Source organism: Coregonus clupeaformis, chromosome 1 (assembly GCF_020615455.1).
Source record: "Coregonus clupeaformis isolate EN_2021a chromosome 1, ASM2061545v1, whole genome shotgun sequence".
In the NCBI taxonomy this organism is placed as follows: Eukaryota; Metazoa; Chordata; class Actinopteri; order Salmoniformes; family Salmonidae; genus Coregonus; species Coregonus clupeaformis.
Window position 1 is genome coordinate 47,006,634 of NC_059192.1, and position 14,495 is coordinate 47,021,128.

The following is a 14,495-nucleotide window of genomic DNA, read 5'->3' on the forward strand; positions in this document are numbered from 1 at the left end:
TCAATGGCATGTGTGCTGCTCATGGTGGTCCGATTCCTCCACAGGCACCTTCCTCTCGAGGACCTTCCTGAGAGCCTGGAGGATCTTCTCCTTGTTGTTCTGGATGTTGTACGAGGTAAGGTCTGTCAGTGCCCGGAAGTCCTTTGCTGCGTAGGTCAGGTGTGTGGTTAGGTAAGGGGAGCTGCTTGTGTTAACGTCAACATCCCCTGTCTTCATCTCCTCCTCACCCTCACGTGCCACACCTTCAGAATGAGAACATAACAATACCATCAGCCTTAAACATCAAACAACCATAAAATCAATCATATCAACAAAGTGCAATCCAATCCAAAGTTTTAGGGCAATGATCTTTGGCCCTGATCTCTAAAACACACATGAACAATTTTCTATTGACAGAATTTTGATTTGATTGACAGGCACAGAGCCAATGACTTATTGACAGCTTGAACCATTAGCTAGCTACAGTAGCTCATTGACTACCCCTACACTCTGCTTCTTTTAAAATTACCATGATCTTGACAGTGCTTACCAGGGGCCTTGAACTCTTTGAATGAGATGTTGACGAAAGGGAAGTGAAGCGCTATGGGAGCCTTGGGGTTCTTCTCATCCTCAAAGACGTATAACTCTTTCAGGGGCTGTCCCTCCAGGCTGCTGAAGTCAATGCAGGGGAAGGGGATGCTGTGGTCTTTGCAGTAAACCTCAGTCCTCTTTAGGACCTGGTAGATAGATTACAGAGATGTCAGTCAGACAATTCAAACACTGTGTATGGCCGTTACGCAAGTCATGTGCACCTTCTGGCCTAGTGTGTGTGTGCAGACCCCTGTGCGAAATGTGGATCTAGCAAATTATCAAGTAAACTGCTCTGTTCATCTTTCAACACAAATTCACTCTTGTATTATTCATAAATTCAACCCATTTACTTTGAATTGGTCCTCGCACCACGAATAGTTGAGGGACATGATGACATCAACCCCCCTCTCTGGTCTCAAGACAGGGGGACAGCCTGTGTTGATGGAGAACCCAGAGTCTGCCAGGTGGAATGTGGAGTCAGCTGGAGTCAGTCTGTTGGGGAAGGCATCTGGATGCATATCTGCAGCAACATTGGGAGCAAAACTTCAGCAAACATAATCTAAATTTACATTTACATTTACGTCATTTAGCAGACGCTCTTATCCAGAGCAACTTACAAATAGGTGCATTCACCTTATAGCCAGTGGGATAACCACTTTACAATTCTATTTTTTTGTTGTTTCTGGGGTAAGGGGGGGTAGAAGGATTACTTTATCCTATCCCAGGTATTCCTTAAAGAGGTGGGGTTTCAAATGTCTCCGGAAGGTGGTGAGTGACTCCGCTGTCCTGGCGTCGTGAGGGAGCTTGTTCCACCATTGGGGTGCCAGAGCAGCGAACAGTTTTGACTGGGCTGAGCGGGAACTATGCTTCCGCAGAGGTAGGGGAGCCAGCAGGCCAGAGGTGGATGAACGCAATGCCCTCGTTTGGGTGTAGGGACTGATCAGAGCCTGAAGGTACGGAGGTGCCGTTCCCCTCACAGCTCCGTAGGCAAGCACCATGGTCTTGTATCAGATGCGAGCTTCAACTGGAAGCCAGTGGAGTGTGCGGAGGAGCGGGGTGACGTGAGAGAACTTGGGAAGGTTGAACACCAGACGGGCTGCGGCATTCTGGATGAGTTGTAGGGGTTTAATGGCACAGGCAGGGAGCCCAGCAAACAGCGAGTTGCAGTAATCCAGACGGGAGATGACAAGTGCCTGGATTAGGACCTGTGCCGCTTCCTGTGTAAGGCAGGGTCATACTCTCCGAATGTTGTAGAGCATGAACCTACAGGATCGGGTCACCGCCTTGATGTTAGCGGAGAACAACAGGGTGTTGTCCAGGGTCACGCCAAGGCTCTTCGCACTCTGGGAGGAGGACACAACGGAGTTGTCAACCGTGATGGCGAGATCATGGAACAGGCAGTCCTTCCCCGGGAGGAAGAGCAACTCCGTCTTGCCAAGGTTCAGCTTGAGGTGGTGATCCGTCATCCATACTGATATGTCTGCCAGACATGCAGAGATGCGATTCGCCACCTGGTTATCAGAAGGGGGAAAGGAGAAGATTAGTTGTGTGTCGTCAGCGTAGCAATGATAGGAAAGGCCATGTGAGGATATGACAGAGCCAAGTGACTTGGTGTATAGCGAGAATAGGAGAGGGCCTAGAACTGAGCCCTGGGGGACACCAGTGGTGAGAGCACGTGGTGCGGAGACAGCTTCTCGCCACGCCACTTGGTAGGAGCGACCGGTCAGGTAGGACGCAATCCAAGAGTGAGCCGCGCCGGAGATGCCCAGCTCGGAGAGGGTGGAGAGGAGTATCTGATGGTTCACAGTATCAAAGGCAGCAGACAGGTCTAGAAGGACAAGAGCAGAGGAGAGAGAGTTAGCTTTAGCAGTGCGGAGAGCCTCCGTGACACAGAGAAGAGCAGTCTCAGTTGAATGACCAGTCTTGAAACCTGACTGGTTTGGATCAAGAAGGTCATTCTGAGAGAGATAGCAAGAGAGTTGGCTAAAGACGGCACGCTCAATAGTTTTGGAGAGAAAAGAAAGAAGGGATACTGGTCTGTAGTTGTTGACATCAGAGGGATCGAGTGTTGGTTTTTTGAGAAGGGGTGCAACTCTCGCTCTCTTGAAGACGGAAGGGACATAGCCAGCGGTCAAGGATGAGTTGATCAGCGTGGTGAGGTAAGGGAGAAGGTCACCGGAGATGGTCTGGAGAAGAGAGGAGGGGATAGGGTCAAGCGGGCAGATTGTTGGGCGGCCTGCCGTCACAAGTCGCAAGATTTTATCTGGAGAGAGAGGGGAGAAAGAGTGACTCCGCTGTCCTGGCGTCGTGAGGGAGCTTGTTCCACCATTGGGGTGCCTATGCATAAATAGACTGTTGGTGCCACACACACATTGTACAACAGTATTTGAATAAATCCATGTTGAATTTGTTTTAACAGTACTAGTTAGGGGAGGTTCATGCATGGTACCTTTCCAGGCTGTAAAGTTGCTGTTGTCATTGTAGTTCAAGTGCAGAAAGAACCCACGCATGAAGTTGTAGATCTTAGTGATGACTGGCCGGCTGTTAAACAAGCTGGTCAGCGCTGAGGCAGTGTTAGTGCAAATCCCCAAAGCTGGGTCAGGTTAAGAGAGAAGTCACTGCTCCAAAGACCTGTCAACACAGAGGCAGAGGTGCCCACAACCACTGTAAAAAGTTAATAGATACATGTTGCACATTAGTGCAGGGATACTATGTAACCACCCACCCTCTCTCTCTCTCTCTCTCTCTCTCAAACTCATGCACGCACGCACACACACACACAAATAAGTGGTCTCTCACCAAGCAGATAGGAGGTACGTATCTCTGGATGTTTTTTGACTAGGTGACTGAGGTAGAATTCACTCCCAAAGTCCTTTGCATGGACATAGGCCCCATACTTTGGAATGCCCACCTCATATGGTGTGAACTCACACCACTCTAAAATGATAGGAACAGGAATAATTTTTATTTTATTATTCAATTTATATGTCATTTATACTCCAACTGCTATTTTCAATCAGTTGTATAGCATTTTATCTTTGCGTTGACACGTGCTACACAAAAGTTTTAGTGTATTACCTGGATACATAAAGATATGTAAATAACATACAAGTTAACACCATCAAAATTCTGTTACAATATTCCTTGTTTCAACATGTGGACCACTGTTTGGGTTGCATTAAAATACATATTATCAAACATAAGTTACTAGAACAGCTTTACCAAGTTCTCTTGTGGTGTCTTTCACTCCATCCTTCAGGTTGACTGCAGTGCAGATGGGTAAAGGGTTCTGTCCCTCTGATACTGCCTTCTGCTGGTCAGACAGGGTACTGGTGTTCTTCTTCAAATCACACATAGGATAAATCAATCTGTCACATAGGCTGCTCCAACCAACATTAATTATGTAGAGCATCATAACTCAGTGTGAAAGACATAATAGACACTAATTGTGTCTGTGGGAAAAACATTCCATAGTTTCAATGGAATAAAAATCACTATAATTACAGGAAACAAAACCATTTCCGCGGAACTCCTTCCTATTGGAGTGTGATTAGTACAGTGTGTATTGTAAAGTATGAGTGTACAGTAGGCGGCTGTACCTTCCCATGCAGGCAGTGCTTGATGACCAGACCCCACATGTCTATGACTGACACCATATGTCCCTCCTTCTCTTTTTCTGCCATCTGGTGTCTATAGTACTGCAGCTTCTCAGGGGTGAAGGCACTAAGGAAACTCTTGCTGATCTCCCCCTCCATAGCTGAGATGGACTCATCCATATCACGCTGTGACCAATCTACTTCCTGATACAGCGCAGCTAAGGCCCTGTTGAACAGGAATGTGTTATGATGTCACATAAGTAGGGGTCTCAGTAGTATAAACTGGCAAGTGTTAGTTTGTTAGTTTGTTCATTCACTCCTTCATTCACTTTGCTTATACGATACTTCATATTTAATTGCAATGGAGATAAATTCCATGCACACCATGTGGAGCCTGACACACCAGTGATGTAGCTCACAGCATCCAGTAGTCCCAGTCTCCGCAGCCCCTTCAGACTGCCATACCTCCCCCTGAGCCAACCACAGCTATAACAGGCACCTGGGGGAAAAAAAGACAAACACCATCTGTCAGTCAACCTGTTTGAGACTTGTTTCATAATTACAGTAGATGACACCACAGTAGAAGAAAAAAAAAACAATCCCACAACAATGTCTTTCATGAGACTGGAAAAAGACAAACATATTTGGTCAGCATCAATATTCAGTCTTCATTAGTGTTGAAATTATGGATGATAAGCAGCAATTACTGCAGAGTGTGTAAATTTGTGCAAAAACAATCATCACCATGTACCTTTTTAGGGTCAGGGGGCGAGCTGAGGCCCAACTCCTTTTGTAAGGCCTGACCCACTAGCACCTTTCTCTTCTTCAGGAATTATTTTTCCTCTGGACGGACGTCAAAATCAAGACGCACCTCAAATTCATCGTCTGGGCTGTGGATTCACACACACACAGTATCTAACACATTAATAACAACTCATGCCATGTGTTTGTATACTTCTGAATGAAATACTGACGGATTGTTTCATAAAAAGGAACACTTTACCAGTCCTCTGCTCTCACATGTAGATCCACCATGTCCTGTGAAGGGGGAGTGTCCATGTAAGTCATATAGGCTTTACAAACACCCTTCATCAATAATCTTTCCTTGGCACTTTATGCAAACACTAGAATGCGGCAAAGACTAGAATGTGGTCTACTGTCCCTCTCCCACAGGTAAAGATACTTTGAAGTCATTACTGTCTGGAAGGTGCTGGAGTGGAACAGCAGATAAACCAGTGACAGTTGCATCTTCTACCTCACCCAATTTATCCTGGGGATACAAAAAATATGATAGTGGAATTTTGAAAAATCATATGGAACTTGGATGACGATAGGGAAGATATTGGTCAAGAAAGAATCAGTTAACCGCACCGTCACGCCAAGCTCTGTCTCCAGGTCTCTGATGATGTAGTAGGTTTTGGCCAGGTTGGATGTTTCCTCAGGAGCAAGAATCTTATGTTCTTCTTGAAAGGCCCCACACAGTTTCAGCACCACATTCTGCTCCACTAGAACAATACAACATAGATTGGTTGCTCAGTTGAGTGCTTTATGAATATACTGTGGGCCGATCTGATTCTGCTCACGCCGACACAGACACAGACACACAGAAAGACAGACACAGAGAAATATACAATTCATACATTGGGGGGTATTTAGAAAACAAATCAAATCAAAGTTTATTGGTCGCGTACACAGTTTAGCAGATGTTATAGCGGGTGCAACAAAATGCTTATGTTACTAGCTCCTGAAGATGCAGTATACTTAAGAAATAAGGCCTGAGGGGATGTGGTATATGGCCAATATACCACGGCTAAGGGCTGTTCTTCGGGGGAGTGCCTGGATACAGCCCTTAGCCGTGGTATATTGGCCATATACCACAAACCCCCGAGGTGCCTTATTGCTATTATAAACTGGTTACCAACGTAATTAGAGCAGTAAAGAGAAATGTGTTGTCATACCTGTGGTATACGGTCTGATATACCACGGCTGTCAACCAATCAGCATTCAGGGCTCGAACCACAAAGTTTATAATGTCAAACAGCACATAAATATATATATATATATATATATATATATATATATATATATATATATTTTTTTTTTTTAAGAAATCATGACATTTCTGAATGAATCCAATTAATAACCCAAATAGCACTGTAACAGTAATCCAAATGCAACCTATACGTATGTACACCGGATGAATTTACACAAGATATACTAAGAATTATTAGAGTGAGCTATGTAAATAATCTAGTATATAAATACATATGCAGTGTGTATAAACAGTGTAACTAAAATGCAATTTACGGTAGTTAGCTATGAGCTATGTCAAGAATACAGTATTTAAATACACAGTATAAAACCCCATGGCAAAATGTATAGAATTGCAGGAAATTAGCTTCCGGACCAGAGTGTATGTGAAAATGTATTTGAATGGTGTGTATAGGCAGTATGGACAGTATGTGAATAGAAAAGGTGTGTATACCAGCAGTTATATAGGATGAGCCATGACTAGAATACAGTATATACATATAAAGTGGGTAAATACAGTGGGGGAAAAAAGTATTTAGTCATCCACCAATTGTGCAAGTTCTCCCTGTCACGGTTCAGACAGACGACAAGAGGACCACAATTGCGTCACACCAGAAAGTTTATTTAAACTTAAGGGGAAAGGGATGTAGGGAGTGAGTGAAGGCTCCAGGGGTTATCCCGTCCGATGTGCTGGGTCTGTGCCTCCCCCAGTGGCAGCGATGCGTCCGATGACGCCGGTGGTTGGTGGTCCAGAAGTCCTGGGGGGGGGAGGAAACACAGACACAACGGGGCGGATGAAAACAGGCAGAAGTACAGTTCAAGGGAAATCCAAATACGTTGTAGCAAGGCAGAAGGCTGGTCAGAGTTACCGGGGTCGAAGAGTAGTCAGGAGTCGTAATGGCAGAAAGCAGGTCTGGTTTTCCTGGGGCAGAAGAGTATCCAGGAATCAGGCAGGTCCGGGGTCACAAAACAGGGGTGAGCCAGAAGCGCGAGCACACAGGTTCCGGTGTGAGCTTTGCAGACGATCTGACAAAGGAGAGCTGAAAGACAGGGCTATAAATACTGGGAGAGGTTAGTGGGTAATGCAGCGCAGCTGGCAGAGTAATTAGAGCCGAGCAGAGCAGGGACAGGTGGAGCTAGTTAGGCTGAGTAGAGAGAGTGGTGAGCAGAGTGGAAGAAAATTAAGGTGGTAACCCGGTGGAGTGAGAGGCTCATGACAGAACCCCCCCCAAGGGACGGCCCCAGAAGTCCCAAGAGCAACACCACGCCGGGCGGGAGGAGGGGAGCCGGAGGAGGGCTAGAACTCCTCCGAACGGTCCGAGTGAACGTCCTCATCCTCGGAGGAAGCCGGAGGGCCGTGGTCGGGAGATGGGACAGGTCCCGAGACCGGATCAGGCACAGGACAGGAAGCCGAGCGGGCAGGACGGTTAGAGACCCTCTGGGGCGGCCCCTACGGATTGCAGGTTGATCAGGATGCCGTTGGTGGAAAGCGGTGATGAGAGTCCTATCCACAATCCGACTAGCTGGCACCCAGGTCCTTTCCTCAGGTCCATAGCCCTCCCAGTCAATGAGGTACTGGAGACCCCTACCCCTCCGTCTGGACCGAAGCAGGCGGCGGACGGTGTAAACCAGACCACCATCGACGAGCCGTGGAGGAGGAGGACAAGGCGCAGCAGGGACCAGCGGACTCCTGGGCACAGGCAGGGGCTGCAGCAATCCGGCTGGGGCTGGCAGGACGACTTGTGTTGGTTGCAGATGGGGCAGGCTTGGACGAATTCCCGTACATCCTTCCTCAGAGAGGGCCACCAGAACCTCTGGGCGAGCAGGTTGTAAGTGCGGGTGGAGCCAGGGTGACAAGCTAGGCGGGAGTCATGTCCCCACTGAACGACCTGGGACCTCAGGTCTTCGGGGACAAAAAGGCGGTCAGCTGGGCAAGTGCTGGGACCTGGCTGGTTACGGAGAGCCTCCAGCACCTGTTCCTCAACAGCCCAGGTCAGAGCTGCAACGATGCAGGGACTTGGCAGAATCGACACAGGGTCCTTGGAGGGGTCAGGAGCGGAGTTAGTAGGTACTGGCCGAGGGGGTAGTGCGGCGGCAAGCAGGCAGGTTCGGTGGCAGTCCTCTCCCCACTCCCTGATCACCCCGGTCACCCAGTCGAGCTGAGGGTTGTGCCGGGCGGAGCCATGGGTAACCCAGGATGAGGGGTTGGCCTGGAGAGGGGAGCAGGTGAAACTGGATAGTTTCTTGATGGTTTCCGGACAGACCCATCGAGACCGGGGCCGTGACATGAGTGACCGATCCGAGTAAGTGTCCGTCCAGTGCCCGGGCAGGAATAGGAGGTGTCAAACGGAGGTTCTCCAGTCCCAGTTGGCGTGCCAGCTTGATGTCCATTATGTTGGCTTCGGCGCCAGAATCCACCAGAGCAGCCAGGGTGTGAGTTGAGTCAGGGAGGCGGAGGTGAACTTGCAGCAGGGGGTTTGCGGTCGGAGGACTGGATGGTCATTGAACTCAACCGGACTCCCCCTATGCCCGGTGAGCTTCGGCCCTTTAAAGGGCAGGTTACCACACGATGTCCATCACCTCCACAATAGAGGCAGAGGTTTGAGGTGAAGCTGTCGCTGGCGCTCTGCAGGAGTGAGAGAGGCTCGCCCAATCTCCATAGGCTCAGACTGATCAAGCTGACCTGGGTGAGTGGCAGTAGATGACAGGAGCCCAGTCGGATCTCTCCGAATGCCGGTAGTAGGTGGACCTTGGCGCCCCCTCTCACGACGACGGGTCTGTATCCCTCTGTCGATCCGGACAGTCAGTGCGATGGCTTCATCAAGAGTGGAAGGCAGTTCATGGGAGACCAACTCGTCCTTGATATAGTCAGCCAAGCTATGGAAGAACGCGTCCACCAACGATGGTGTGTTCCAAGAACTTCGTCTTGCCAGGGTTCGGAAGTCGATGGAATGGTCTGCGACTGTACGTCTGCCTTGTCGAATACTGAACAGTTCACGAGACGCCTCTGCGGTTGGTGAATCCAGGTCAAACACCTTCAGCATCTCCTCGGCAAACCGGTCGAAGGTTGCACATGCGGGGGTTTGACGTTCGAACTCTGCTGTTCCCCAGAGTCGAGCTCGGCCCGTCAGGTGAGTGATGGCATACCCAACTTTAGCCCCCTCCGTGGCGAAGGTCCTTGGCTGCAAGGAGAACTGAAGTCGGCAGCTAGTCAGGAATGGCCGGACCTGGGTTGAATCGCCGTTGAACCGCTCGGGGTTTCCAATCTTGGGTTCGGAGCAGCGGCTGCAATGACCGGGGCAGGTAACTCGGGGGCAGGGCTGGTGGGCAGACTGGCTGGGGTCAGGTTGGTGAGGAGTTGAATGATCATGGCGAGTTGTTGTTGCTGCTGCTGGGACTGCTGCTGGTGCTGCTGGAACTGCTGATGCTGTTGGTGGCCGACCTGAAGCAGAGAGGTGATGTCGCCGCTCATGCGGCCTAGCTCTCTCTCAGTGTGTTCCAGGCGTAGCATGGCGGTGGGTTGCTCAGGTTCTTCGGTTTCCATGTCGGGGGAAGTGTGCGCTGAGTCCATGATGGTCAGATCGTACTGTCACGGTTCAGACAGACGACAAGAGGACCACAATTGCGTCACACCAGAAAGTTTATTTAAACTTAAGGGGAAAGGGATGTAGGGAGTGAGTGAAGGCTCCAGGGGTTATCCCGTCCGATGTGCTGGGTCTGTGCCTCCCCCAGTGGCAGCGATGCGTCCGATGACGCCGGTGGTTGGTGGTCCAGAAGTCCTGGGGGGGGGAGGAAACACAGACACAACGGGGCGGATGAAAACAGGCAGAAGTACAGTTCAAGGGAAATCCAAATACGTTGTAGCAAGGCAGAAGGCTGGTCAGAGTTACCGGGGTCGAAGAGTAGTCAGGAGTCGTAATGGCAGAAAGCAGGTCTGGTTTTCCTGGGGCAGAAGAGTATCCAGGAATCAGGCAGGTCCGGGGTCACAAAACAGGGGTGAGCCAGAAGCGCGAGCACACAGGTTCCGGGTGTGAGCTTTGCAGACGATCTGACAAAGGAGAGCTGAAAGACAGGGCTATAAATACTGGGAGAGGTTAGTGGGTAATGCAGCGCAGCTGGCAGAGTAATTAGAGCCGAGCAGAGCAGGGACAGGTGGAGCTAGTTAGGCTGAGTAGAGAGAGTGGTGAGCAGAGTGGAAGAAAATTAAGGTGGTAACCCGGTGGAGTGAGAGGCTCATGACACTCCCACTTAAAAAGATGAGAGAGGCCTGTAATTTTCATTATAGGTACACGTCAACTATGACAGACAAATTGAGAAAAAAAATTCCAGAAAATCACATTGTAGGATTTTTAATGAATTTATTTGCAAATTATGGTGGAAAATAAGATTTCTGGCTCTCACAGACCTGTAACTTCTTCTTTAAGAGGCTCCTCTGTCCTCCACTCGTTACCTGTATTAATGGTACCTGTTTGAACTTGTTATCAGTATAAAAGACACCTGTCCACAACCTCAAACAGTCACACTCCAAACTCCACTATGGCCAAGACCAAAGAGCTGTCAAAGGACACCAGAAACAAAATTGTAGACCTGCACCAGGCTGGGAAGACTGAATCTGCAATAGGTAAGCAGCTTGGTTTGAAGAAATCAACTGTGGGAGCAATTATTAGGAAATGGAAGACATACAAGACCACTGATAATCTCCCTCGATCTGGGGCTCCACGCAAGATCTCACCCCGTGGGGTCAAAATGATCACAAGAACGGTGAGCAAAAATCCCAGAACCACACGGGGGGACCTAGTGAATGACCTGCAGAGAGCTGGGACCAAAGTAACAAAGCCTACCATCAGTAACACACTACACCGCCAGGGACTCAAATCCTGCAGTGCCAGACGTGTCCCCCTGCTTAAGCCAGTACATGTCCAGGCCCGTCTGAAGTTTGCTAGAGTGCATTTAGATGATCCAAAAGAGGATTGGAAGAATGTCATATGGTCAGATGAAACCAAAATAGAACTTGTTGGTAAAAACTCAACTCGTCGTGTTTGGAGGACAAAGAATGCTGAGTTGCATCCAAAGAACACCATACCTACTGTGAAGCATGGGGCTGTTTTTCTGCAAAGGGACCAGGACGACTGATCCGTGTAAAGGAAAGAATGAATGGGGCCATGTATCGTGAGATTTTGAGTGAAAACCTCCTTCCATCAGCAAGGGCATTGAAGATTAAACGTGGCTGGGTCTTTCAGCATGACAATGATCCCAAACACACCGCCCGGGCAACGAAGGAGTGGCTTCGTAAGAAGCATTTCAAGGTCCTGGAGTGGCCTAGCCAGTCTCCAGATCTCAACCCCATAGAAAATCTTTGGAGGGAGTTGAAAGTCTGTGTTGCCCAGCGACAGCCCCAAAACATCACTGCTCTAGAGGAGATCTGCATGGAGGAATGGGCCAAAATACCAGCAAAATACCAGCAAGTGTGTGAAAACCTTGTGAAGACTTACAGAAAATGTTTGACCTGTGTCATTGCCAACAAAGGGTATATAACAAAGTATTGAGAAACTTTTGTTATTGACCAAATACTTATTTTCCACCATAATTTGCAAATAAATTCTTTAAAAATCCTACAATATCATTGTCTGAGCGCTCTGGAGCAGGTTTTCATCATGGATCTCTCTGTACTTTGCTCCGTTCATCTTTCCCTCGATCCTGACTAGTCTCCCAGTCCCTGCCGCTGAAAAACATCCCCACAGCATGATGCTGCCACCACCATGCTTCACCGTAGGGATGGTGCCAGGTTTCCTCCAGACGTGATGCTTGGCATTCAGGCCAAAGAGTTCAATCTTGGTTTCATCAGACCAAAGAATCTTGTTTCTCATGGTCTGAGAGTCCTTTAGGGGCCTTTTTGCAAACTCCAAGCAGGCTGTCATGTGCCTTTTACTGAGGAGAGGCTTCCGTCTGGCCACTCTACCACAAAGGCCTGATTGGTGGAGTGCTGCAGAGATGGTTGTCCCTCTGGAAGGTTCTCCCATCGCCACAGAGGAATTCTGGAGCTCTGTCAGAGTGACCATCGGGTTCTTGGTCACCTCCCTGACCAAGGCCCTTCTCCCCAGATTGCTCAGTTTGGCCGGGCGGCCAGCTCTAGGAAGAGTCTTGGTGGTTCGAAACTTCTTCCATTTAAGAATGATGGAGGCCACTGTGTTCTTGGGGACCTTCAATGCATTTTTTTTGTACCCTTCCCCAGATCTTTCCCCCCACACAATCCTGTCTTGGAGCTCTACAAACCATCCCTTTGACCTCATGGCTTGGTTTTTCTCTGACATGCACTGTCAACTGTGAGACCTTATATAGAAAGGTGTGTGCCTTTCCAAATCATGTCCAATCAATTGAATTTACCACAGGTGGACTCCAATCAAGTTGTAGAAACATCTCAAGGATGATCAATGGAAACAGGATGCACCTGAGCTGAATTTCAAGTCTCATAGCAAAGGGTCTGAATACTTTTAGTAAATTAGCAAACATTTCGAAAAAACCTGTTTTCGCTTTGTCATTATGGGGTATTGTGTGTAGATTGATGAGGGGAAAAAATAATGTAATCAATTTTAGAATAAGGCTGTAACGTAACAAAGTGGAAAAAGGGAATGGTCTGAATACTTTCCGAATGCACACCACATTACCATGTCCTTTCATTATTGACCTCATTATTATCCCTCTATGATCATCCTTTTGATGTTGACTTTGCCTTAGAATGATAAGAAATGGAATAATATCCTTACCAGGGGCGGTGTGTTCATTAGGGCGATATGGGCGACGCACTGCCAAACGGGAAAAGCAAGGGATTTTTTTTCTAATCAATTATATCACGGCAACAGTAGTTATCAGTGTTGTAATCTAGACGTCTGGTCTGATCTGCCACTAAATGTCCAATCAGGCTAAAGTCGTGCTTCAAATGGCCCCGCCCGTTTTGGGGCGATTTCAGTCAGGTTGAAAATCGCCCAGAAGTCTCTCATAGCCTCTCATGTAAAATCTATTTTTTTCAAATTTCAGAGCTTTCAATACAATCTCTATGGGTTTCTGAGGGCTTGCACTAACGCGCTTTCGTCATACGTAACGTAACCATGAACGTAACTAAGAAAAGAGCGGGTAGCAGCATCAATCAATTCACGTACTACTATCAAGATGGCTATAGCGTTCAGTGCAACTCGATTGTCTCTTTGAAAGAAGTTCACATCAAAGAGACAACCACAAAGTGCAGGAGCGCTTTTTTGAGTTCCTTCCCATCTCGGAATCAACCTCAGTCTCAATCGCCAGTGTGCTTTTGGAGAGACTGAACGGTCTTTTTGCCGACGACGTGAAAGTCAAACTCATTGCGCAAGCTTGCGATGGAGCCAGTGTGATGAGGCGAGAGAAGGCAAAAGGTGCGTGAGCATTTCAAGAAAGGCCATTACGTGCATTGCTATGCGCATCAGCTGAATTTGATAATGCAGCAAGCTAAAAAGTAACTAGTAAACTAGTCCTCAGCATGCCTGATTTCAATGAGAAAGTCATTGACCGCTTTGCTGCATTGAAAGAGAGAAGAGAACAGTTTCAGTACAAGTAATGTAGCCTCTCTCTCTCTTTGTCCCTCCCTGTCTGTCTCTTTAACACACACACGCCCAAATCAGTTCACAGTTGATGTTGTTTAAAATAGTTATTTTTCATTTTAAAAAAGTAAACAATTTTTTTTACAAATCTATACAATTGGCCAGAATATGGTTGTTCATATTTACAAAGCCATACAGATAGCTGTGTTTACCTTTTCTAGAAATTATTTTCAAATTCTGTTTTCAGGCAAAATGTCTATCACTGTTCATTTTCACAAATCTATACAAGAGGGCAGAATATGGAAGTCTATAAAAATTTCTTATTACCAATAACTTGCATCAATGTTTTCAGTAGCCTCTATCAAAAGCTCCTGCTTGCTCAGGTGCACATATTTCCAATTCAACCATGAGGCCTTTTTGAAGCAAGTAATGTGTATATCAGTATTGACTTATATGCTGCCCCTGTCTTCATGTTGTTGCTGGACATATCTTTTTTAAAATGTGTGTAGGTCACCTAAATCATCAGAAAAATTGCCCCCCCTGAGAATTTTTTCAGGAGCCGCCACTGATCCTTACCACTAGTACACCATTAGAGAGAGAGTCACCAGCATGCTCTTTGCTGCAAACAGGGAACACAAGAAACACAAACTGTTGTCAGTCATGGAAGTCATTTTTACAACAACAAAAATTTGACTATTTCAGCACCTTCTGCTTTGAAAGCAGTCTG

At 47.6% G+C, this 14,495-nt stretch overlaps 1 protein-coding gene across 1 annotated transcript in view; it reads right to left on the bottom strand.

The window, feature by feature from the left end:
• The window catches only part of LOC121583283 (cytosolic phospholipase A2 beta-like), a 36,004-nt gene continuing 21,509 nt past the window's right edge, over positions 1-14,495 (bottom strand). The window contains 11 exon segments of the mRNA XM_045226397.1: positions 1-242; positions 530-716; positions 921-1,090; positions 3,020-3,163; positions 3,370-3,505; positions 3,788-3,910; positions 4,170-4,392; positions 4,551-4,632; positions 4,635-4,665; positions 5,538-5,671; positions 14,374-14,387. Of these exon segments, the coding sequence (XP_045082332.1) occupies positions 1-242; positions 530-716; positions 921-1,090; positions 3,020-3,163; positions 3,370-3,505; positions 3,788-3,910; positions 4,170-4,392; positions 4,551-4,632; positions 4,635-4,665; positions 5,538-5,671; positions 14,374-14,387 (1,486 nt within the window).